This window comes from Talpa occidentalis, unplaced genomic scaffold (assembly GCF_014898055.3).
Source record: "Talpa occidentalis isolate TD23 unplaced genomic scaffold, MPIMG_talOcc4v2.1 talOcc4.4, whole genome shotgun sequence".
Lineage (NCBI taxonomy): Eukaryota > Metazoa > Chordata > Mammalia > Eulipotyphla > Talpidae > Talpa > Talpa occidentalis.
This window is the reverse complement of record NW_023604295.1, coordinates 43,695,370-43,718,106: the sequence shown is the minus strand read 5'-3', so window position 1 is coordinate 43,718,106 and position 22,737 is coordinate 43,695,370. Positions and strand designations below refer to the sequence as shown.

The window sequence follows — 22,737 nt, the reverse complement described above, 5'->3', positions numbered from 1 at the left end:
CACCCCCAGTTTACAGACAGGAATTCTCATTCCAGCTCAGCTATGGAGTTTCAAATACAAATCTCTGGGCTGCAAAGGCTGTGCTTTTTCTACTCTTCCTACCACCCCACTGCACAGAGGTTCTTGGTGCCTGACCTTACAATTTATGATCATTTGAGCTTCAGCAAGCCCATGATGACCAGCACAGAGCTGGCCGGTGCTCCTGAAGACGTCGCTTTGAAACAGGTCTCCCAAAGGCTTTTACCCTCAACCTGCCATGGCTGCTATTCTGTTGCTTCTTCCTTGGCACCCCCTTCCACCCCTAAAACTCTGAAAAGATCACACTGTCACCCAGCTGGGGGCACTAAGAAGTTCAGGGAGTGTGAGTGAATATAGACTGGAGTGATGTCTGCACCACAGGGAGGTGAAGTGGGGAGCAACAGGCAGGGGCCTGAGCAGGTTAGGAACTAAGAAGTGTAGACAAGGTGGCGATGTGAGTTCTGGGGAGGGGGATCCCAGAACAGAGAACAGCAGGAGCCAGGGCCCTCCACTCTTCTGCCCGAATAGCATCCCTTACCACCTTTAACACCTAGGTAGCTCCTCTATTTAGACACAGGACACATGTACATCTCCTCAGGTATTAACCTGCAGGTCACATGTTTGATGGCAGCACCTAAGTAAACAGACTTCCCTTTAATGACAAAATCACCCTGTGCCTGATGGTGAATTTTAGGAAGCTTGTAGTCAAATCTGTAGCCCTTTCAACCATCAGGAATGCACTGCACCCATCTATGCTCCCTGTTCTTTTATTCTTTTATTTCTGCCCCACATCTTCTCTTAGCTCTTGTCTGACCTCTCACCTCCACCCCAGTAAAGGACTCTAAGCATTATAAAATTGAATCAATAGGGGGAAATATCACCCCTAAGAGGGTGAAGATTGGTTCAGGAGCTAAAAACCTTACCTTTTATATGTACAAAGCACATCTACATGAAGGCACACATCTTATAACAGACACAGAGAGTATCTCTATGAGCCAACCATGAGCTCGAGCAGTCCCTCAGAGAGCACCTTCGCCTGACACAAGCTTGTCCTACCACCACCTCCTCCCGCGCTGCCTCAGCTATTCCCATGCGCTCTCAGATGCAGCTGAAACCCGCAGCCATGACCTTTGCCCCCATCTCTCAAGGCCAACAGTCTCACCTGAGGGGCTTTAATAAGAGCTTCTTTAGGGTGGTGTGTTCAGAGGCACATTCTGTGGCCTGACCTCAGGGGGGCTGCAGTGGATTCCACACCCCCCCATCCAGGGAAGCACCCAATATATTCTGATCTACCCCATGTTGACTTCACTGGTGACTCAAGCACCTACATGTCCAGATTTGACCCCAAATCCCAACCAGCGATGCTTAGATTGCTATAAATGAAGGATGCTATAAATGAATGGTGTTGATTTGATTTTATTGGAAAAGAGCTTTGCCCAGGTGAGCAATGAATCAAGGCCCCTGCTCATTAGATGAGTGTGGGACTCATATTATTATGAGGTTATTATTTTTGCCAATTCCCCAAACCAGCCTCTCCCCTCTCTTCTCTGTATTGAACTACAGCAGGCTTTGCATCCTCCAGCCCAACAGAGTATGGCAGATAATGGAGTGAATAGCCCTGAGTACCTGGCTGTGGGGGGCTGCAGTCTGGGAAACCAGTCTTCGTGGCCACAACTCCTCACTGCTTGTGGGTGGTGTATGCCCAGCATGACAGGCTATGGAAAGTATGCTCAGGTGCCTGGCTCCCCAGCCTAATGCTTTTTAAATCAGGATCCAGATTTGATTTGCTATTCCTTGCCTTCCTGGCTCCAACTCTTCCAGGCTCATTTTTTACTCCCCTGTCAGGCTTCCCAGGGTTTGGGAGTCGGGTGAGCCAAGTCCTCCACACTTCGCAGACAGCCCTCCCTTCCAGGCCTGCGCCTGCCATCTAAATTCCAGCACTTCACAGGCCCAGCTGCTGCCGCCTCAGCCTGCCTCATCTTCCTGCAGTTTCCTGACTTGCATCTCTCAGAGGAGTTGCACAGGGACTCAGTATGTCACCTCCCATCCTCACCATCACTCAGTCCGCCCTGCAAGGACACGGTTTACCTAGTCACCACTCCCTTTCATTTCAGAGCATCTTAAGCAGAGGTCCGGACAGGGATCAAACTTGAAGGACAATCAGGTCTGACATGTGGGTCAGAACTTGCTTCTCTTCCCAGACAGCATTGCAGCCCTCAAGGCTGGCATATGTGGAATGGGTATAGAGGGCGGATTCATAGCCTTGGCCATTTGAGGTGGTGAATTCCTTGAATGCAGAGACAGTCTTTTGTCCCCTCTGCCATCTTTTTATCCCAGCTTTACCAAATGTCCTGCATATGGCTAATGATTGCTGAACTGAATTAACCTGTAAACCACCTGATCAAGTCAGCCCTCCTGCGTGTCATGTCATGTAGCACCGGGGATCAGCCTAGCGGCCACACTAAGAAAACCACTAGATGTCTACTAAATTTCTTGTTCAAGTTTCATTTTTATGGAATCATGGGCTGTGAGAGCAGGAGGAGTTCCAACCTCCTCATTTGCAGATGTGGAAACTAAAGCCCAGAGGTCAGTGCAAGTTAGAGGCAAAATCCAGGCATGTGACCAGCAGCCAGCCTTCTGTCTAGGGTCACATAGTCAGTGCTACCAGAAGCCAGCTCCCTACAATAACCAACAAACTTCTAAACAAAGATATCTTCAAAGGAAGCATTTCAGCATCGCTAGTTGACTATAGTGCCCCGAAGTATTTAAGTCCATCTTTGTCAACTACAACCCCACCAGGCCTTACTCCTTCCCTACTATGGACAAGGCCACATCCTAGATGCCATGGAGAACAACAAACGAGTAAGAAATCATTCTCAATAGACTTTCATCACAGAACATAAATAACCAGAACATAAAACCTAACTAACATACATGGTAAATTCAAGCTTAATGTCATTGACAGATTCTTGGAAACCACTACTTAGGTGAAAGGATGGATGACAAGATGTTATTCAAGGACCTGGTATAAAGGATAAGAAAGCCCCAGCTAAGTCATAACGGAGGAGAATTGGGATGGGCTCCCTGGTAGAAGTGGAAAGGCCTGGGTAGCATTCTTGAAGATTTTAGGTCCAGGCTTCAGTTAGAAAGGACAAAAAAATCAGAGCAGAAGAGCCCAGAACCTGGTCAAGAATGGGGCCCAGGTAGAAGGGCAGCTGGGAAGAGCACTGGCTCAGAGGATGGCCCCACACTGTCAACAGTGAATACTAGGTAGGGAATTTAGATTCAAAACCATGCCAGGATTTTAGGCCAAACAGAAGTGCTCCAAGAAGAACCCTGCAGTATATGAAGCCTGGAAGAAACTGATCGGGAAACACCTGGCGGACTTGGCAGATAAGGCCAACCCAGGGGTGGGACAGAATGTCACCCTTTAGGAATGTCCAGAGAGTGCATGGGCAGATTTAACTCAGAGAGGGTGATGAGAAGCCAGCCTCATTCTTCTACCTCATTCTCCCTCTGAGTGCTGTTCTCTGGGAGTCACTGGGCTCTCAGAGCACATTTACATACACTTGGTTCTATTTAATTCTGGGGATATTCTTCCAAGTGCTTAGGTACGGTAGATGGGATAACCTATACTTTCTAGCTTCTATCAAACCTAAAAGGGCTTGGACACTGTAAGATGTAAATATATTGTATATGCTTAAATGTAGGAGATAATTAGAACAAAATTCAAAGAAAATGCCAATACTAAGATGTCAGGACTAAATAAGAAAATAAAATGTTGAAGATGGGAATAACTGTCAAGATCATCAGGTCTAACTCCCCACCTGATTTGTAGATACCAAATCCTTATAAATGAAACCCACACAAGTGCTGAGCCAGTCTTCCTCAAAGACTACAATTCTAAGCAGATAACAGTGTATGGCTTGTGGTAAAATAAATATTAATTGAATGGATCAAATCCAAATACTTGAAATCTACCTTAGATAAAAGTAGAACAGAGCTTTAATGAATCAAGGATTACAAGTTAGAGAATTCACAAGCTGAACAAATCTTTACTGACCCATCAGGAGCTAGTACTAAGATTCTTTTTTTAATTAAACATGTAAAATGCTCTACTTCTTTCTCCACTTTATATTATTCAGACACATTTCCATTTATGGATGTAGCACCCCCTCCAAATGAAAGTGAAACAAAGAATACACTACAAAATTTATCTCATAGAATTTCAGATCACAAACAGCCTTAGAAGAAATCTGAGACTAGTGTTGAAAGTTTTAAGGCCACATTCTAAGAACTAACCCCCAAGCCTAGTAGCCTTCCACAATATATTATGCTGATAATCTAATTAAATTTTAAATTGTAGAGTACAGAATATAACCCTCCTGAAATGTGGCAATGGAAAAGAATACGATGGGCTGGATAAGCTGGAAAAGACTTTGGAGAGGAGAAAAGCTTTAATTTTCCAATCCCAAAATCGATAATCCAATTGTTATGAGATCACGGAAATGGAGACCATGTTTTGTTTTGTTTTTTTTTCTTTGTAGTCCCAGTGTCTGGACTACAAAGGAAACTCAATTTCTGTAGGCTTATTTTATAACAAAGTAGCATCTTAATGGTTAACATCATTTAAATTTGGAAGTTGCATATGATAAGTGATGGGAACATCTTGGGTTTTGCAGAAATTCTACCTATGTGAAAAAAGAAGCCAGGCCTCAGTGATATCCCCCAGGCCGATGCAGATCCTCACTCATGCCAAACTCAGCATTTTATATCTTGTCCCTCATGCCACCTCATGCATACAGAGGTGAATCTGATTAGAGCAAGAATCTGGTCTCTAATCTGGTCTCTCCATCTCCCATAGCTCATTTTGAAAAGAGCATTGCTCACTTTGAAATGTTTCCATTTCAAGGCAGACAGTCAAGATAATTGGAAGCATGTTAAAATAATAAGAACCTTATTAGTAAAGAGATATATCTAGCTAGCACCAGGCTATCCGTGATAGGTAAACTATTACTGCAAAATTTAAAAACTATACTTAAAGGACTGAACAACAAAAACCAATTCTATTCACATGGCTCCAAATCTTTTTCTAATTTGAGGTAGGGAAGGCATAGATGCATTCACAGGGTGGTGATCAGGCTGTGCTCCATTCCTCTGTCCACTTTATATTTTTCACACACATTTCCATTGATGGATATAACTCCCCCAAACGAGAAGTATGCTATTATGCAAAACCTACCCTATGGACTTATTTGTTCAATGATATCTCTTTGAGCATAAGTGAGTTCCTTTATGTTATTTTAAATGTAACTTAATGTAGTTTATACACATGTTGATTTTTAATAACGCACACCTGAAACTTATAAGCTGCCACAGCACAATGTTATTTCAAAAAAAATTAAAATGAAGACTACCAAAAGTAAATAAATAGTACCTGAATATCTTTATAAAAACTCCTTTTGTCCTTCTTCTTTAAGAGTCAAGTTATGTCCAAAGTAGAATTCTTGGCAAAGCCTGTAAAGGTTTTATTGTCTCTGACCCAGGCAGCGAGAGCCAACCATTTGCGTTCCAGCAAAGGAAGATTCCACCTGCTTCCTCATGGCCGCAAAGGTGGGCTCTTGGAGCTTTTATTTTGTAGTTTCTCAGATACAAAAATACTTTAGAAGTATTTGGCAGTGATATCCACTTGTGTACCTGCTAATAGGGCTGTGTAACATATTTCATCACAATGTTATATATTTTCCCTTGCCCAGATTTTGTCTCTGTTCCTTTCAACGTAAACTATGTTTTTATCGTGACCATTTATGAAATAGAATCTAGAATTTGAACTCAGTGGACATCATTTGACATGCAACTTTATTGTGCTTTTTAGAAATGACATAAGCCATTCCCATCTACTGTTAAATACTTCCAGCGATAAGAATGTATATAAAGTAAAAGGTGAAGTTGAGAGTATAAAATGGCAAAAGTTACTCTCCCTCTTACTCTTTTCCTTACTTCCCAAATAAAACCATAGAAATCATCTTTCTACTCTACTCTTCTCATCAGTAACTCCACAATTCTAGATAATGTATGCTGTGTCTATGTCTTCATTTAAGAATTGAACAGCACTTAGTGGATTCCGATTAAGAATGGCAAGGAATTTTGCTCCTTATCACCAGTCCTATATTTAGTTTTATATCTTCTATTGGATCTTTATGGCATGATTACAAACTCATAGAAAGTGGGTGGGGAAAAAATGTCATGAGGGCCTTCTTGCCCATATTTTACTGTCCTGTTATTGATAAAGACATGGCTAAGGAAAAAGCAAAGTCATAACTGGCAACAGCATTTGCCCTTGTGGCAGGAGATGCCTAGGAGTAGGGGGGAGGGGTGGCAATAGCAAGTTGGAAAAGACATGCTCAGATGCAGGGGGTGGCACCCACTGCCCAAGTGTTGCCATGTGGAAGTGTTGTCTGATCTTATTTCCTGAGAAAGCTATTCAGAAATAATTATATGTATAAACTTTCCACTTGTAAATCTGCTCAAATTTTTTGAGACTACTGCTGGCCCAACACAAAAGGTCTATGTGCCAAATGTGGCTCATGAACTGACCAATTTTTACCTCTATCATTATGGTTTTAAATCATACACCCAAACCTCTGTTATTTGGCCCATCCATTTCAGATGGCACTTCCTCACTTCTCATTCTGTGAGATGAGGGCGTCAGTCTCCCAATAGCTTTTGCTTCCTCCAAAGAGGTTTCCCATCTCTTCTTTGCCTTTCACCATTCCTTTACTTTGACTTTCCAAAGTTTACAGAGCTTACTTTCTGTTCTGTGACTGTAACTAACACTTTTGAGTTTTGTCCATGGGTTGATTTAAAATAACAATTAAGAACTATGATCGAAGCACTAGTTTACAAATGTATGTGGTTGATGTGGGTTTTCCAGGCCTTGAGGGGAGTGTTGGCTCTCTGATGAGTGCAAACTCTGTGTAACTCAATGGGTGCTGGCAGACTTCACTCAGAGTGTTGGGGCATGGAGCAACACATTTGACATATTTCTATCCTGTGGCAAAGTAAATAGACCTTCTTCTGAGATATGGGTTAATACCCACAATAAGAGCTTCCGTTTCCTGCACTGAGATATAAAGTAACCAGTCCTTTTCTTTTTTTTAATCACCCTGAGTTCTACCCTACAGCCCACTCTGACTCTCCATATGCTGTCACCTCAAATTTGTGGCTCTGCTGAAGTTTCACCCCTTATCTGTTCCGATGGGTAATGCTGTTATAGCCTTCAATACAATCCCAAGAAAATCTCTCTCTGGTCCACCAACTTCCCTCCACCTGCTCTCAGTGCAGTTCAGAATGCATTTTCTTTTGAACCTCTCATTTCAATGGCATGTTTGGATGGAGGAGAAATTAATAAGTCTGTTCAGCTCAGCATTTTGAGTCAGAGGGAGCCACCAATTGCTGACAATTGTAGCTTTAGCAATACATGTGCTGTCATATCCCAGTTTGCTACTTTTCCCTTGAATACTTCAGGAACTCTGTAATACCCAGGGAGTCCACACCCAGCCCCCATGCCATGAGAATTCCCAAGCCTCCCAAGCAGTTAAAGAAATTTTGGGAACACCTCAAGCTTGCTGGGATTCTAAGATGACACCCTTCAATAAAGATGGACACAAATGCAAACACTAATTTGTTGGGATATGTGCACTATTATGTTAGTTACAGTGCTATTTATAAGAGCCAAGTTAAAGAAAAACCTAAGTGCCCAACTACAGATGAATAGATAAAGATGTGGTATATACACACAATGGAATACTACTCAGGTATTTAAAAAAAGATGGACTCTTGTCATCCGCAACTACACCAATGGATGGAACTAGAGGGAATTATGTTAAAATAAGTCAGAGAAGACAAAAGATTGGATGGTATCATTTATATGTGGAATATAGAGAAATAAAACAAAGGGTCACGCAAAACCAAATCAGTAACAAACACTAGAAATCTAATTGTGGAACTGAGGCAGGGAAGGTGTGCGAAGGAAACGTAGTCGAGAGGGAGAACAATGGACTAGGATGGAAACTATGGGTGCCTTGGTGGTGGGAATGAGGCATCCGAAGAGTGATCCTGTGCCTCTTAATCACATACAATAATGTAACTCAATGTTACCTCAATTAAAAAAAAAAAAGAATTGAGGGTTAGAAAGCTGAGAATTAGACCTATGATGTAACAGATTAATGTGGGGGGAAAAAGCAAAAAGAAGTTAAATAAAGGGAGCAATCTATATACATGGTCCCATTTGTATACATAAAAGCATGTGCAGATATGTTTATATTTTAATAGAACATTTCTGCAGTGATACCAGAATTGTTAATAGTGGCTGTCTCTGGAGAGTGTAAATAAGGGTCGAAGCAAGAAACATTACCTTGTTACACTACATTGTTTGAATTTTTTAATTTAAAAATAAGCTAACCTTTAAAGTTTTACTTCTTTATAACAAAGTTATAGGCACAGAGATGATTAGTGAATGATACATTTTAAAAAGGCCAAAGTAGGCAACTCTTTCCTGTGGTTATTACTCATGAATAACCTTATGTGATTATTGGGAATATTCCACATCCTGTTGCCATGACTCTTCTGTACTCTAATAGCAAGTTTTAAAAAGAAAACGCACTTAAGGGAAGAAGCCTGAGTTTAAATTTGACCCTGAGGCCAGATAACATGGACTGGAAGAAGGAAGGTCACTCTAGATGAAGGCTCAGCCAGAGTAAAGGGAGGGAGCAGGAATAAGGGCCTAGGTGGGGAACTAGGAATGATCTAGAAAGGTTGACAGGGAGTGGGGTAGGGTAAGGGGTGATAAGAATACTGGCAAGGGATCTGGCATCTACTACTACTCTAGTTCCAGGGAACCAAATATGTATTGACCACCCCTCATGTGGCAGGTCCATGGTGTCCTGGGGCACAAAGATGAATAAGAAACAGTCACTGAGGTCAAGGAACCAGATGAGACAGGTAAAAAAGATGGTGCCAGAAAGTATGAGGACTAAAAGATTTGGACCCAAAAGTACTGCACGTATTGCCTCCTTCAGTAACTTGCCAAGTTTTATAATCACTCTGAGCCTCTATTTAAAAAAATAAAATGAGGATAAAGCTACCCTATCAAGAGGATAAAGTGACTAGCATTACCTGCCTGGCCCTAATAGGATAGCAACAAAAGATAGTTTGAGGATTCTTCTCCAGAAGCAAGGAAAACAAAGGGAAGATAAACAGCTGGGATTACAAATAAAAAGTTCCTATATAGGAAAAGAAAGAATAATCAAAAATAAAGAGACATTCTACAGAATGAGAGAAAATATTTGCACACCATGCAACAGATAAGGGACTGATAGCAAAGATCTACAAAGAACTTACACAACTCAATAAAAACACAGCAAACAACCCAGTCAAAAAAATGAGCAAAAGAAACTTAAAAAACACTTCTCCAAAGAAGTAAAGCAAAGGGGCAACAGGCATATGAAAAAATGTCCAATATCATTAGTTATCAGGAAAATGCAAATCAAAACCACAATGAGATACCACTTCACTCCAGTAAGACTGGCCCACATCAAAAAAACCAGAAACAACAAATGATGGAGAAGATGTGGATATAAAGAAACCCTCTTACACTCCTGGTGGTAATGTAAACTGGTTGAGCCACTATGGAAAGCTGTGTGGAGGTTCCTTGGAACACTAAAAATGGAGCTACCATATGATCCAGTGATTCCACGCCTACCAAAGGATGCAAAAACACTAATTTGAAAGGAAACCTGCACTCCTGTTTATTGCAGCACTCTTTACAATAGCCAAGATATGGAAATATCCCAAATGCCCCAAAATATATAGCTGAAAGGATCAAAAAGTTGTGGTATACTTATACAGTGGAATATTACTAAGTGATCAAAAAAGACAAACTTGTGCCTTTTGCAGCATCATGATGGAGCTGGAAGGGGTTACGCTAGCCAAAATAAGTCAGAAGGAGAAAGGTAAATATCAGATGGTCTCACTTCTGTGTGGAATGTAGAGAAACCAAACATAAGGTTAAGAAAATGTCAAAACTAGCAAGTTGACCATAGAACTGAAGCATACAGCAAAGGAGGGGGCGGGAGAGCAAAACTGGAGAGGGATGAACACAAGGGAAAATGGTGATGGTTCACAGGTGATATGGTGGCGGGACAACTATGGGGGTTACAATGATGTAAGAAAAAATTTAATTAATTAAAAAATTAATAAATAAAACTGTCACTAATGGAAGTAAGTCGTTCCTTTAAAAATTTTTTAAAGGGCCTCCCCGGTGGTGCAGCGGTTGAGCGCTGGGTTGAGAAGCTGCCCGCAGCCTCTGCAGCGCCGGTTCGATCCCCGGCTGCTCCCCGGCCACCAGAGGAAGGTCCCACATGGTGCGCAGACTTCTCCTGCCGCCCGCTGCTCCCCTCAGCAGTGTACTTCGGTCCTTCTGCCTGCTCTGCTCCCCGCTCTGCCTCTGGTGAATTCTCTCACCCTCCCGCGCTTCTGACTGTACCCAATGCTTGTATAAATAAATAAATCTTAAAAAAAAAAAAAAAATTTTAAAAAGCTAGTTTCCTTTCTCTCACACTCTGCCCCCCTTCCATAACTCTATGGGAATGACAAAACATTTCTTGTTTAACCTTTCTCCTCAAAGATGATACCAGACAAAGTATCTGTTCTGTGTGTATAGCTGGGGAGAAGGGGAAGGGAGGAAAGGGACAGTGCTGGAGAGCAGCAGTTGGATATGAAAGGCCTCAAAGACAGCCCTAAGGAACTTCCTCCAAGGCTCAAGGACAGTAAGCAGGGGTGGGAGGTGGGGGGTAGGGTGGCCTAGTCAGCAGTAGGAAGGACAAGCTGCAAGCACAGAAGTCAGAAAGCAGGAAACCAGTTTTCAAGGCTCTCCAAACCTCATCCTAACCTCTTCTACATTCCTAAAGTACAAACTTTGTATTGAACTATTTCAAGCATTTAATTACACACTGTCATATTTTATTGTTTTATATGCACAACTTTTCTCAGAACCAAACCAGTTAGGACTCTGGGGGCCAGAGAGCAGACCAGATGCTTCTTTCAAATTTCTCAGAATGGTGGTTGTTTCTGAGTTAGAAGCAAAAGGAAAGAAGGTGGTGGGGGGAGCATACTACTGTTGGTGAGAGAAGAAACTGAGAAAGCAGGCTGCCCCTTTATTGTGAAGCCCACTTCAGTAAACACCAAGACCCCTTGTCTGAAATGAAACTTCCTTTGGGCCGTACTGCTCAAGAGGCACTGAAATATCAGCTCATTTGATTCACAGGACAGCCAGGCCCTGTCATCATATTTGCTTTTTCTGATAAGAATGAATTCCAGGGCAGAGAGGAAGATGTCCTGTCATTTTGATATTTTTCCCACCATTTCACTACTTTCATACTTGACTGTGGTGGGGGAGCAGCCCACAGGTACTCCAGGTACCACATGGGCAACAGAAGAGTTGGGAGAGTTTCAGGCAGCCCCTGGCATCTGTGGGGCTGGCTCTCTCTGCATGGAGGCTCCCAGAGGCCCTGGACCCAGCGCTCACTAGGCAGTGACATGGCCCAGCTTACTGCTCTTCCCACCCTCCTTCCATCCTGACATGTGGGCAGGCAACAGTCCCATCTACCATGCTGTCTCCTAAGAAAACTACTGCCCCTGACCACCCCATTTAGGCCTGGCCACCTCATAAGAAAAGTCCCAGACTGGCCTCGGAAGTGGGCTCTAGTTTAGAATTCTAGGGCCCTGGTGCCTGAACTTGGAAGAATGATGCAGCTCTGTGGGCATAGACCTTGGCAGACAGATGCCCTGCTCTGGGGTGAGGGTACAGACCGATGAAGGAACAGGACTTGCAAAAACCTGGGCTCACGTTGCCTGGGTTTAAAGGTGGTACTGATGAGATCTAGAGCCAGAGTTTTATAAGTTCCTGAAAATATAATTTCCTCAATATTTGGGCTGGCAGAGCCAAGAAAAGGGAGGTAGTTTTGGCCTAATCAGAAGACCCTTATCATACAGCAGTTTTTCAATAATAGCACTGATTTATCAATAAACCCCATATGGTTGACTTCCTCTCATAAACCCTCGACCCTGTTGGTTCAAGCCAGATGGCCACAGCCAGGGAGGAAAGAATTCTTGTAGAATGCTTTTAACTGCAGGACCACATGCCACTCAGAATAAAGCACTTCCATCACTAGCAGTGCATTTGGCAAGGATGTAAAGCATTTTTACATTTTTCTCTGCACTGTGCCTTCTCCCTATTTATTCACATCATTTAAAGGGGCACTATCTCCACATGCATGTCATTAGGTGTTTATCAAGTAGGAATATTTTTCATAAGATTTCTTATGTAAATGTAGCCAAATATCTTATCTGGGAAAGTCTTTAAGTCTTAGGATTTTTATCCTATAGCTCTTGGTCTTTAGGCTTCCTCTGTACTCTCCACCCACACCCACCTCAACCAATTGTTAGTGTTCTGGTTTTTTGTCTCCTGGTTTTAGTTTGGCTACCTGAGTTTCAGGCAGCACATCTGCATCCAAGGCAGGAAGCAGGAGAGGAATAGAATATGAGAGCATCAAATATATATATATATATATAATTAAGAAGCAAGAGTTTTCCCAGAAACTCCCTAATGAACTTCTGCCAGAATGTCTCACTGAGCCACCCGTAGTTGCAAAGAAAGCTTTTAGAGTGGCATCTAAAGTAGAAAAGGACAAGGGCGAAGGGGACTGGCAATGGTGTTGGCTGTCCAAAGTATCTGCCACAAAGAAAAGTCCTAATAAACATGAGGGTCTGAGGCCACAGAGCTAAACATCTCAAAACTTGGAACATCTCAGAAAAAGAAAAACCACAAGAGCACTGTGGTCCCACTTTAATGTCACCAAAATTTTCTTGCTAGAAAGAGGGGCTTTATTAGAGGAGGGGATTCATTAAGTCCTTGGCCTAAAAATAGGCATAAAAAGGAAAATGAGGCAGGCCAGGCAAGTGCCTCTCTCAGGGATAAAAACATAGAGCATAAGTTTGAACCAACTTTTAAGTAGCAGTTTTAAAAGGTAATGGGAAACCAACCTTTATAACTTCCTCATAGCCACGCCATCCACGTTGTCTCTACAGAAATGGGAGGGTCACTGTGCCCTCCTTCAGAAGAACCCAGGACATTTCAGTGCCCTCCACGCCCAGACTTTAGGACTCCAGCTGGTGGTGGCAACTTTAAAGAGGGGAAGAGAGTGGAGGGGAGGAAGGTAGGCAGAGCTTCTGAGGGCAGCTGTAAGAAAGGGAAGGATTCCTGCTGACTGCAACCGGCATCAGTTTAGGCCTAAGAAGTAGTTTGAAGGTTCAATTTTTAAAAATCACTCACTCATGAGAGATCCTGCAAGAGACCAATTACTGCAGACCTGAGGTCCTGAGGTTGCCATGAAACTGACAGCAAGACAGGAGGTGGCCCAGGGCCTGGAGAGAGGGGTCAGCTGTAAGCCAGCTCAGGTGGGCACAGTAGAGAAGGTTAACATGCACCAGAGGCAGAGGCCATGGACTGTGGTCAATGGGTGAGCCTGTATGGAGCTCTGCCTTTGTAACTAGCAATTCCTGCTCCCAACCTCTGTCACTCTGGGTTTGCACCACCTTCGCTGGGGGCACAGGGTCAAAAACACCTCCTGATGAACTTCATCTCTGGTATCAAAACTGCCAGCTTTCTTATTCTGAAATCATTTGAGGTGACTCTCCCTGGGTAAAAAACATTGTTCTGTGTCCTCTGTTGCAGTGATAATACACTTTTACAGTGTGCTTGTTTGCAAAGCATTTTCTGCAGCGGCCTGTCCTTCCGCATGTCTCCCCAAAAGCTTTCAGATGAAGCCACTCTGCCTAACATCACTCCAGAACTGTCTTTATTCTGTGCCCACTACCTGCTAGCATGCCTGCAAGGTGTTCTGGGTTGATTCCATGCAGGTGGTGAGTGGTAATGTAGCTCTACAGGCTGCTACTAAAAGGAACACATTAATTTTGATACCTGGTCCACATTTAATATATAAATTCAATTATTTCATCAATATAAGCCAAATTTTTTCATGCTGAAAGGATACTTGAAGAATTCTGCAGTCAACACAGAGTACATTAAATACCACTGAATTGTTTAAGATGGTTAAATTTATGACATGTGAATTTCACCTCATTAAAAATATTTATTGTTCTCTTTAAAATTTATAAAGTACTTTTTCCCCCTACAACTCATTTTCTTATCACATATCTGCCAACAAGAAATATAGAAACAGCTAGTTTTTTCTTCTCAGACAAGGAAATCTGCATTCATGGACATTCTGACCTGTCTGCCAGGGAGTGACCAAGCAGCAGAGTGCTTGGGTGCTGACACCTGCCAGTGCTCATTCTAGGAGGGTTCCAAATCAAATCTCTCAAAGTCTCTTTCATGACCTCCAGGGTCAGCAAAGGAAGCAAAGGCCTCCCCATGCTATAGGGAAGCAACTCTTCCTCTCCATGTTTCTCTGAATTTGAGAAACGAGTCTGCCCTGAGAGGAGGCAGGAGGGTGAGATCAGTTTTGTAAAACCATTTTTTCAAAGTTAATTTTTAATTTTAAGTGTAAATTCAATGTTTTATAACATTCATAAAGGTGTGCAGCCATTAGCAGTTGCTTCCCACACTTCCTCCCTCACCCCTGGCAAATACTTTCTATCTCTATAGGTTTCCCTACTCTAGACAGTTCATGTAAATGGAATAATTCAATGTGTGGCCCTTTGTATCTGCCTTCTTTCACATAACATGTTTCCAGGATCCATCTATGCTGTGTGTGTATCAGTACCATCCCTTTCCCTGGCTGTCTAAGCCATTTCTAAGTCCCCAGGGAGTCTTCCTATTGCTTCTTTCTTGCCAGCTCTGGGGCTATGGGATGGAGGGGCACAGGATTGGGCAACAGAGAAGAGCCCTCACCATGGTAGTACCCAAAGTAAAGAAACAGACTCCCCAGACCACCAACACTCCCCCATAATCTTCTTCAAGTAAAAGACGTAACAAGGCTGTTCTGTCTGATCGACTAGTAAACTGTCTTAACTAGACAGGCATGTGAGGAGCACAAAGCACTGTGCAGCCCCTGCACACTGTCCAGATGACCCAGTAGCCCAGTGGCCCACACAGGAGAGCCATGTGCCCAGCCTCTTCCTTCACAAGCTTTCAGGGGCCTGCTCTGAAATTGCAGATTCACACTGCAACCTATGCATTCCTTATCACATCTCTTTTCTTTCACTCAGATCAAAGATTTCTAGCTTTAAAGCATTTCCTAGAGCCCGTGAGTTTAATTCCAAGACAGATATTACTTGCAAATCTCCCTGACTCTCAAATGTATCTCCATGTCAAGTAGATGATTGGACTTGTAGTGGCCTGAGTCAGCAGCTTACTACACATCTTGCCAACTGGGCATAACTTCAGATACTCTTACAGCTATTCTTCAATGTTCCTATCTTCTCCTTTCTAGTATAAGATAGACAAGGAATTATCATGTCTGTTTGCAGGTCTACCCAGAAAGGGCAAGAGACTAATATTCATTAGTACAAGTTAACAGAACAGAGTAAGGGGTCCAATTACTCATCCTACTTCTCTGCACTTAACAAGTGGAAACACGAGAGGATTAGTAAACTAAATACTCCTTGAGGGGTGAGAGAAATATTAGTTCTCAATTACGTAGATTTATAGGTATATATTTAAATCCAAGCTGTGTTCTCTCTGCCACAGCCCATTCCATAATCAGGAAGTACATATCCAGAACATGACCTACATTAGCAGCAAAACATCTGTGTCATCCCCACAGCTGGAGTTCTCCAACACAGACTAAAGGAAAGAAATAGGTCAAGTTGATACATATTTACTTTCAGTGTGGGTCTAAAAGAAAACTAGGCCTTCTACCATAAAGGAAAGGCCTTGAGAAGGAATGACACCCCCAGTCCAGTCCCCAAATCAGCGACACTTCTTACCCTCCCTTCAAACTTGGCGGTGCCTCCTTCTTTGATGCAGAGGTTCCGGGGTGGCAAGGTGAAAGCAGGGGCCTCAGTCAGGGGCATGGAGCTGACTCTTGAGTGATCCACACTGAGAGAAGTTTTGGAAATGTGCGTTGAAGCAACCAGCTTGACATCCCCCATGGTCTGCAAACAGGAAGGAAGAGCAGGTCAGAGGAGAAAAACACAACCCTTGCTTTCATGTAAACAGTGGAAGGCCCAGCATGCTGGTGAGACCACTGTGTTGTGGATTATTCTGGGGGCAGGTGCCCTGTTAGGTCAGGGTACACATGGAGCTCCTCCCTGGGTATAAGAAGCTCTTGCCTTCCACACACTTGCCGGGTGATGCCCAGTGTACCCTAAATACCAGCTCCCTGGGTAATACGTGGGCTTCCTCAAAACTAGTCCAAGAACTTCTAGGGAAGGGATAGCTGGGACAAAAAGAGAGAATCTGGAGGGATCTTCAAGATTTTACAAGAGGTATCTGAATTCAGTACTTAATAGCCAGCGACGCTTCAGAACCAACATCTCCATTAGGCACTTGTGCTTTTGCTTCAACTGTGAGAGCTCACAGGCTAAGGAACAACAGGGTCCATATTCCAAGAATGGAAAGCAGTTTGGTGTTAATATGGCAGGAACCTGGATGAACTGAGCTGAGTCTGAAGTTGAATTGGGGAATGGAAGTGCGGCCTGGGAGGAAATTGTTTATCTGAAGACATACTTGAAAAAGGCTCAAAGATTACAGAATGTCAGAGAAAGAAATGTTTTAAGATTATCCAGTGATGGATGTTTTCTAAACTTGCTGTGGTAATCATTCCACAAAACGTGTAAGTTAAGTCATTATGCCTGCACGCTTTAAAGTTACACAGTGCTGTAAATCAATTATATCTTAGTAATACTGAAAGAAAAGGAAATTTATTATTCATGTTAACTCTTCCATTTATAACAAGCCCAGAAAAGGTAAGCCATTCACCCAAAGCAAAATGATGGCATCACTGGCAGAAATACCTGATGTGGCAAAAATACCTGGGCAAAAATAACTCAGGCTCCCGATGTTACCAAGGACTGGCAAGGTTAGCTGAAACAAAGGGTCTTCCTTAGCACTGATTTCAGAAATAGAATTGTGAATCTGAATTCTTGGCTGCAAGCTACAGAAACTGACTCTGGCTCTCATAAATGGAGAAAGGGTATGTTGGAAAAATGGGTTCCCACACTATAACCCCATCTTTAGAGCTCCCAAAATCTATAGGAAAGGCTGGAGAACCAGCTTGGGAAATCAGGTAGCAATGGAAAAGAGCCCAGTGATTAGAGCTCTGCTGAAGTCACTGGATACCTGAGCCACCACCTAGAATGCAACCTAAGTATCCCTGCTCCAGGTTCCAAGTCTGGATGGGAGAATCACCTGGTTGGGACAACTAAAGGTTAGAGATCACTTCTTATTCACCACAGAATCTATGCTGTCTGGGCTATCACAGGTGTGTGACAAATGTCTACTAAATAAACATGTACTACAAACTGATATAATATCCCCTGTTTTTATTTTCTGGGCATCTTCTCATTTAAATCCTATGCTATAACTTGCAAACCTGACACAAATAAATAGTGGTATCTGGGGCATGTAATTCATTTGTTTAAACTTAATAACATATAAAATTAACATACAAAAATCCACAGCACTTACATATACAATGAATGAGAAGAAAAACAAATGAATAAAATTACTCCATTTATAGTTGCCTCAAAAAGAATCAAATATCTTATAATTAACCTAACTAAAGGAGAGAAGGACCTTTACAACTAGAACAACAAGACTTTCTTAAAGAACTTGACACAAGGAGATGGAAGGATATCCCATGCTCATGGATGGGGAAAATCAAAATTACTATCCTGCCTAAAGTGATATATAAATTTAAGACAATCCCCATCAAAATACCAACAATATTTTTCAAATAAATTAGACAAAAAATATTGAAATTTATATGGAACCACAAAAGGCCTCAAGTAACAAAAACAATCCCTGAGAAAAATAGTAGAGATACTTCTGTATCACATCACCTGACTTCAAACTTTACTATAAAAAACAGTATTAAAAACAATATGGTATTGGCACAAAAATATATACATGGATCAATGGAACATAATAAAAAGCCCAGAAATAAAATATTAGGTATATATTAGCACCTAATCTATCATAAAGCAGCCATGACAATACAATGGGGAAAGGAGAGTCTCTTTAACAAACAGTGCTGGGAAAACTGGAAAGCCACACATAAGAAAATGATGTTGGATCACTCTCTAACTCTGTACACAAAAGCAAATTGCAAATGAATTAAAAATTTTGATATAAAGCCTGCAACAGTAAATAAAGAAGAAAACATTGGCAATATGCTCCATAACATCAATGACAAAGATGTTCTTGGAGACTTGATCCCTATGGTCAGTAAAATAAAAAAAAAAATAAATAATTGGAGAACATAAGATTAAAAAGACATCCTGCTGAATGGGAGAAAAGATTCACACAATATATAACTGACAAGGGGTTAATATTTAATATCTAAAATACATAAAAATTTAGACGGTTTAAAAATAGAAAAGTGAACAACCCAATTAATAATTGGGCAGATATGAACAGACAATTCACCAAAGAGGATATCCAGAAGACCAATAGATATATGAAAAAATGTTCATCATTGCTTCTAATAAGAGAGATACAAGTTAATACCACAATGAGATATAATCTCACACTGATTGAGAAAGGTGGATATGAAAAAGATGCCTAACAATAAGTACTGGAGAGGATGCAGAGAGAAAGGAACCCTATTACATCAATGGTGGGAATGCAAATGGGTGGAACCATTATAGAAAACAATCTGTATTTACCTTAAAAAACTGAAAATGGAAATGACCCAGCAATCCCACTCTTGGACAACTATCCAAAAAATATGAAACCATCGCACAAAATCTACATGCTCTACAGTGCTTACTGCAGCACTATTTTATAACAGCTGGGACAGGGCAGCAGCCTAAATGCCCATCAATAGAAGACTGGATCAAGATGCTGTGGTATAGTCACAATAGAATACTATTCAGTCATAAGGGACGATGAAATGTACTTACAGCACAATGGAGAGAGTTTGAGGGAATTATATGTAGTAAAGCAAGCTAGAATGACATAAATACTGGACATTTACACAACAAGCAACTCTACAAAGTAAATACTTATAAAAAACTAGCAGACATTAATAGATGCAGTGAGGGCTCTGAGTTGATGGAGGGCGGAGGGAGAAAGGGACAAAGAGAGAGAGGGGAAGGTGGGGGAAATTGTGAGAACCTCAGAGATTTGAGGATCCTCCTGGGAAGTACAGCACTGATGTTGTCTCTGATCCCCTGAGTGGACCTTGCCTGATACTGTATTTCTTGTTTTGGGATATTAGCTCCTCAATAATAAATGAATAAATAAAAACTTAAGGATAATACCAAGAGGCAAGCGGAATACAACTGGAATGGAATGGGGGGGAGTGCTACCAGGGTCCAGGTTCCTTTAAGTTTCAAAAAAAAAAAAAAATTAAAAAATAAAATGAGTAACATCTAACAGAAGCAAAATGGAGATAAATTTTTTGAAAGTTCAACTTAAAGTAACAAAGACCTGATTTGTTTGCAACATGCACCGCCCCTGTTGACAAATCCAGCTTTCTCTTCCACCGATAAGGTATTAACTTTGCAAACAAAATTCCTTTCCTGATGATAAGACTGCAGTGTCACTGCAGTAACAATAATAGCAAAATATAAAGCACATCTAAGCACTTTATAATGAAGTTCAATTGCTCTTCACAACAGCACAGATGATCTTATTAACCCCATTTTATAGAATAGAGAGTGAGGAACAAAGAGAATAAGAAATTTTCCTAAAGTCATGGTGTTTAGTAGGGGAAAGAATTGTCATTTGAAGCCCAGAGTCCCTATTCTTTGACCACTGGGCCTTCTAGCTTTCTGTCAGCAGTCAAGAGTTGGCTGGTGGCAGGGGGCTGAGGTCCAGGTAACAAGGAAAAAGGCTGAGAGTTGCTACCACATACATATAAATTACATATAAAATTAACTACATTAAAATATATATATATAATTAAGACTGTTCACAAACCACACCATGGACAACATTAAAAGATGGATGATAATCTATAATATAATTTTTGTAACAAAACCAAAGGACTAGGATACTTGAAAAAGTATCCTAAAAAGAAAACAGCCCTACAGATAAAGTGGGCTCCCAGCAGATGGACAAATGACAATTATACAAATGGAGACTGTCTGGTCTCCACAAGGAACCAAGAGGACAAATTAAAAACAAGATGTTATTTTATTTATTTTTTATTTTTTTAAGATGTTATTTTAAAAACTAACCAATCTGAAACTTTTTAAAGAGAAAGATACAATTCCAGTGAGATGGTAGTGAGGTGGGCACACTCATACCCACCTGGGGGAGGGGTCCTAGAGGTACTCATGTCATCATTCTTTCTAATTTTCTATGTTTGAAACTTTCCATAATATTACTTATTTTTGGTTAAGCATTTTATTGTCAGTAAACTCCTATCATTATTTTATTTATAAATATTCATTCATATAACTGCCCAATATTCCATTGTACTTAATCAATTATCACCAGTTTGACATTTAGCTGTTTCTTTTACCTATTTCTGTTTAAATGAATTATTTTTCTAGTTCTTTTGCTATAAATAATGTGATTAGCATTCTCATAAATAAATGTTGACCTGCATCTTTTTTTTTTTCCCCCCAATATAACATTTCTGAACGTAGATTATTCAGGAAAGGAAAGAAATGAATTTTTTTCCTGAATTTTTTTTTTGCCAAATTGCTTTCCAGAAAGATAACACCAATTTAAACCCCTCCCCCAGGTGGGTATGAGTGTGCCCACCTCACCACCATCTCACTGGAATTGTATCCAAGAACATGGAACACAGAAGTCATCCATCCCTCAGGGGTATCTGTCTTAAGAAATGGGTCCAGCAAATTAATACAGCAAGGAAACAGTCCCCTTTAGGGAAGTGAGGTGAGGAGGGGAGGAGGCCTGGTTACTGAACTATCACAGAGGCAGGGAGGGGGGCCAGTACCAGGCTGGCAGGACAAGCCAAAGAGCTCCCCTCAGCCCATCACCCTGCCTACTGCCATCAGCAGCATAAACAGATTCCATCTCTACATTCAGTTACTGGTTACTGACATATTCGGAATGGACTAATAAAAATAATAATAATAAACCAAACTATTTTTGTTTCCCTCTAATTCTTCACATAGCCTGGAGACCAAATTCCAATCAAGAACACCAGGGAGACTGGGTAACTTCTGAAAAAGTTTCCCTATTGGAAGAGCCCGGTTCAGTGTCAGGAATCAAACACACCCATCCAGAGGGTTTCCGTCAATACCACTTACATGCAGATCGAAGGACAGAGAAGAGAAAAGTGGAGGAGGTTTCAAAATGAGGGGTGGACCCTGAGCTAGAAGCAGTTCCCCACCACACACACACACACAAAACCCTTGGGCCAAAGCTCACCTCCAAATTAGGTTTTTACAAGTGACATGATTTATTAATCATTCAAACACAGTCTCTTGGAACCAGAAAGGAACACTTTGTCCTATAGAGAATATCTACAGGTCAAAAGAGTGCAATTCTGAAGCAAAGAGACTCAAAAAAAAAATGTTTAAAATCAGAGATCAAGTTATATGGCACAACAAGTAAAGAGAAACCAGTTACCCACATCCCAATCCAAAACACATACATTTTAAATAGTGATTGTCTTTAAGCACCTGATCAGGCAGCAGGGAATCCTGGAAAGAGCAAACATTTCCCAAAAGGAAGTGCTCCCAGGGAGCACAATCTGCCTGCACCCACCCACCAGCCACAGCACACTTCAGAGGCAGCTAACACGCAGGTTCAAGTGCCCCAGGCAATGACAACTCCACTTTCTCACTCACATCCTGACAAATTCCCTAATCGCTGCTAATCCTGGAGAAAACTGCTCCTTCGCTGTGAGCTGTGCCAGGCTGACTTGCATTGGTCCCCGGGAGCCAACAGTGGGGTAGGCTCACACACCGGAGGACTGTCACCCTTACCGTGGTCTCTTCCCCGGGCAGCTCTCACATGAGTCGAGATGCCTGGGCAGCCACTCTTTACCACTGTACTGCAGAGATTCCTGTCCAAGGTCTGCTTCAGAAGGAAGATAGTGAAGGAGAGAGCCAAACAGCTGAGGCATGCAGGGCCAGACTGAAAAAAGTTAAGGGACCTTTGTCTGACTCTGTTTGAAGATGTTGCAACTTGCCTTCCGCCTGCATTCAAATTCACCCAGTTAGGGAGATTGGTTGTTCTAATCCGCCCAATTGGGGTGACCTTTGAAACCCCTGGCTGCCAGCTGCAGAGACTCTTAATAGAGTCTCAGGGAAACCAGGGGTGGACGATCACAAGATTTTACTTGTTCAGAACTGCAGATTCCAATCTAATTGTGGAATAAAGGGAGGATAGTGTTGAGCAGAGAGCTGAGCTTTTAGAGGGGCTAAGCACATTCGCAATTCCATATCTTGTCAGGATCACTACTCACCCCCTGGCACATCAGGCCTGCGATTGCCACCCAGGGTTCATGGGACATTTGTCTTCTGACACTCAGCTCTTCCTCCTTAAAC

General features: G+C 41.9%; 1 protein-coding gene across 5 annotated transcripts in view; it reads right to left on the bottom strand.

Annotated features, from left to right (window-relative positions):
- The window catches only part of MYLK (myosin light chain kinase), a 232,225-nt gene that overhangs the window by 145,234 nt on the left and 64,254 nt on the right, over nucleotides 1-22,737 (bottom strand). For 3 of the 5 annotated variants that reach the window (XM_054700503.1, XM_037525428.2, XM_037525424.2), the window contains one exon: nucleotides 16,030-16,197. In XM_054700503.1, coding sequence (XP_054556478.1) covers nucleotides 16,030-16,194 — 165 coding nt within the window. In that variant the 5' untranslated portion in view covers nucleotides 16,195-16,197. Of the gene's footprint in view, nucleotides 1-16,029; nucleotides 16,198-18,930; nucleotides 19,082-22,173; nucleotides 22,327-22,737 lie in introns of those variants that run through there. The other 2 variants (XM_037525426.2, XM_037525427.2) reach the window with 2 other exon arrangements.